A 4,195-nucleotide genomic window follows, 5' to 3' on the forward strand; every position below is an offset into this window, starting at 1 on the left:
GGAAAACTCCTTCTAAGGCTATGGACCAGAGCTAGGTGAGGGACACACAAACCCTCCTGATTCTACTGACTGTCTCTCTCACTCTCTCTCTAACACACACACATACAGTACACACACACACACACAACACACACACACACACACACACACACGCACACACACGCACGCACGCACGCACGCGCGCGCGCGCGCGCGCGCGCGCACGCACGCACGCACGCACACACACACACACACACACACACACACACACACACACACACACACACACACACACACACACACACACACACACACACACACACACACACACACACACACACACACACACACACACACACAGAGGGATCAGAAATCCTGCAGGGTCAGTGGTAATTAGCTCGCTGTGTTAACATGCTCTGTTCTCTAAGCTCATTAGCCAGCGAGCCAATAGAAAGTGACTGTCTCCATATATAGCCTGACGAGAATAGAGAGTTGTTTGAAAAACCACAGTGTATACAGTATTTAAAGGGGTAGTTCACCCCCAAAATGACTTTTTTTCTATTGATTCCTCACCACCTGGAGCCTTGAATTCATGGATTTGTTTTTGTTTTTGTCACATTCCTAAGCCAATAATTTGATTATAATAAATTTGTCCCCATTGATTCCGGTAGGAGACACAAATGCATTTGTGTCTCCTACCGGAATCAATGGGGCTACATTTATTATAATCAAATAATAAAGGAAGGAATGCGACAAAAACTAAAAAATGTCCATGAAATCAAGGCTCCATGGGGTGAGTAATCAATAGAAAAAAAGTCATTTTGGGGGTGAACTACTCCTTTAACCAGTGTGGAAAAGGTACTCACATTTTTTACTTAAGTAAAAGTATCAATACTGCATTGTAGAAATACTAATTATGTAGAGTTACAAGTAAAAGGCCTGTGTCCAAAATGTTACTTGAGTAAAAGTACAAAATAATTGGCATCAAAATAGACTTAAAGTACAGAAAGTAAAAGTGTAAAATAAAATGTTTTAAACTAAAATGTTTAAAAACATTGTTTGAAACAAAATGTTTGAAATTAGCAGATCTACAAACTCACAATGCGTCGCGATGCAACGCGTGGTGAGCTTGTAGATCGGCTATTTTCAAATAGCCTATGTATAAAAAAGGGCTAAAGAGGTTAATGTATGCTTTATAACATGATAATTTATATCTGCAAAGTAACTAGAAATAAAAGTTTTCAAATAATTGTAGTGGAGTAAAAGTACAATATTTCCCTGTGAGATGTAGTGGAGTAGAAGTAAAAGTATTGAAAATTGGAAATACTCAAGTAAAGTAAAAATACCTCAAAATTGTACAGTACTTGAGCATTTTGACTATACCTCATGGTTCACAATATCAATGTCACTAAAACTAATAAGACTACAAGGCCTCTTCCCCAGGACTCACCTTCTCCCAGCTCAGTTTGATAGTCTGGGATGTCTCAAGGTAGAAGACAGAGTGCAACATCTCTCAATGGGTCTGGTCTTTAACCCATTTAGACCTGTGGCCGATTCTAAAAACGCCATTTAAAGTTTTCTGAAAAACTAAACATTTTATTCAAATGAATTACAAAAAATAATGTGGCTATATACTGTATAGTGTATACAGCAACAAATACACCAAAACGGTTCCCAGCAGGGCCGGATCTAGGCATGGGCAAGGGGGGGCAATGCCCCCCCAAATGCCCTGACTGCCCCCCCAAAAAAAATCGATAGAAAAAATAAAAAAATGTTATTTTCAATCAATCAATCAATCAATCAATCCTCAGTTGACCGTGGTCCCCCAGGGCTCTACACTAGGACCACTAGTATTTCCCTCTACATCAGATCTCTCAGATCGCCAACAATAGCCAATACTATCTTACAGCGGGTTGCGTTTGCGATGAGTTGTGGAGCTTGTAGATCGGCATTTTTTTCCCCAGATTTTCATCCCAGAATAGGGATGCTATAAAGTTCAACAACTGCATAAGTATCAGTTTTACAGATACTGCATGCATACGTTTTTAAGAACAATGTACATTTCGGTTCTATTCTATAGATGACTGACAACATTTCTCCCAAATAGGCTCTATGCACAGCAGCCATATTGGAAAGAAATTGGGCCTCTTCCTTACTAACTTAACAGGTGTTACCAATGATACTAATGAAGGCGCTGTTCCATTCTGGTCAAACAGAGTCAGGGTGCTGATATTGTTGCATGTTGGCTCACTGGAAACACTCTGCTACACCAGTGGGTCTCAAAGTGTGGTCCAGGGACCCTCGTGGTTCCTTGAGGGGGGTTCCAAATGTCCTTTTACGGGTGTGTAACACTGACAGTTATGGGGGTCTTTGAAATTACACATTATGAGAACCACTGTGCTACACTAAATGGAACAGAGCCTTCATTAGTATCACTGGTAACAACACCTGTGAAGGAAGTGAGGAAGAGGCTCAGTTTCTTTCCAATATGGATGCTGTGCATAAAGACAATAGTATTAAAACCAAAGTGGTCAAAATAGCACAAGAGTGTTTTCAGATCCCGATTTCAAGCCAAGTTTCTATAGTAAAAAACACTGAAGTTGTCCTTCAAGGCATGGCACCCCCATACCCTCAGAGCCTGATCCAATCCAACAACCCTTCCGGCTCACTTACATCAGCTAACACAGGAATGCTGCACATACCTTCCCTAAAACATCCTGGACAACACTCCACACGTCCTAGACTCTTCTCTCTTCCCTAAAACACCCTGGACAACGTTCCACACGTCCCAGACTATTCTCCCTTCCCTAAAACACCCTGGACAACGCTCCACACGTCCTAGACTCTTCTCCTTTCTGTACAACACCCTGGACAACGCTCCACACGTCCTAGACTCTTCTCCCTTCTGTACAACACCCTGGACAATGCTCCAGACGTCCTAGACTCTTCTCCCTTCTCTACAACACCCTGGACAACGCTCCACATGTCCTAGACTCTTCTCCCTTCCAATAAAACACCCTGGACAACGCTCCACACGTCCTAGACTCTTCTCTCTTCTCTAAAACACCCTGGACAACGCTCCAAACGTCCTAGACTCTTCTCCCTTCCCTGAAACACCATGGACAACGGCAACGCTCCATACGTCCTAGACTCTTCTCCCTTCCCTAAAACACCCTGGACAACGCTCCACACGTCCTAGACTCTTCTCCCTCCCGGCTCCCAAACTGCTATCCCAACTGGATGTTAAGTGTAACACAACATGCATGTGGATGGCAGCTTTACGTATGTGAGCTGAGCTGTCAGTTATTAGTCATGTACCCATTTCATAGATACGTTGTACAAAAGATACAAAAATTTATCATGGCTGCACCACACACGCACACACACAAACATGCTTGCACGCACACGCACGCACGCGCACGCACGCACGCACGCACGCACACACACACACACACACACACACACACACACACACACACACACACACACACACACACACACACACACACACACACACACACACACACACACACACACACACACACACACCTTATACAGGGGCAGGTATCTAAAGCAGAGGCAAGGATTTCACCCCTATACAGTATCTGCCCGGCAAATCCAGCGTGTGTGTGCATTGTCTGTGCATGTGCGTGTTTGTGCGTGCATGTGTGTGTGGTGAGTGTGTGGTGCACTCCTGTACGCATGCGTGTTTGCATGCGTGTGTGTGCGTGTGCATTGTGTGTGCATGTCTGGGTGTTTGTGCATTGTGCGTGCATGTGTGTGTGTGTGTGTGTGTGTGTGTGTGTGTGTGTGTGTGTGTGTGTGTGTTTAACTCACCCCGTCCAGGTCAAAGGTGAGGAACACCTGGTCCACGTAGCTGTTGGCGTTCTCGCTCATGCCCTTCAGGCCCAGGATGGCCTTCAGCTCAAACAGCGTGATGAGGCCCGACGGAGACTCCCGCATGAACTTGTTGTACCAGTGGTGCATGTCCTCCGCCAGGATGTCGTCCAGGTTCGACCCATGGTTACCCATGATGCCCTCTGTCTGTCTGTCCTTCTGTCCGTCTGTCTGTCCGTCCGTCCGTCAGGAAGCGCCCCAACCTCCACCTCCGACAAAACGGTAGGACAGCGAGGTCGACGCCAGTGAGACGCTCAGCTCAACGGCCTTATACCGCTTAAAACTATGAAAAAAACTAAAAGGTTCAAATCAATGATGA

General features: G+C 44.8%; 1 protein-coding gene across 1 annotated transcript in view; it reads right to left on the reverse strand.

The window, feature by feature from the left end:
• The window catches only part of LOC308090420 (guanylyl cyclase-activating protein 1-like), a 20,208-nt gene extending 16,013 nt beyond the window's left edge, over positions 1–4,195 (reverse strand). The window contains exon 1 of the mRNA XM_080435594.1: positions 3,817–4,195. Coding sequence (XP_080291720.1) covers positions 3,817–4,011 — 195 coding nt within the window. The 5' untranslated portion in view covers positions 4,012–4,195. The remainder of the gene's footprint in view (positions 1–3,816) is intronic.

This window comes from Gymnoscopelus braueri, assembly GCF_963280865.1.
Source record: "Gymnoscopelus braueri genome assembly, chromosome: 8".
In the NCBI taxonomy this organism is placed as follows: Eukaryota; Metazoa; Chordata; class Actinopteri; order Myctophiformes; family Myctophidae; genus Gymnoscopelus; species Gymnoscopelus braueri.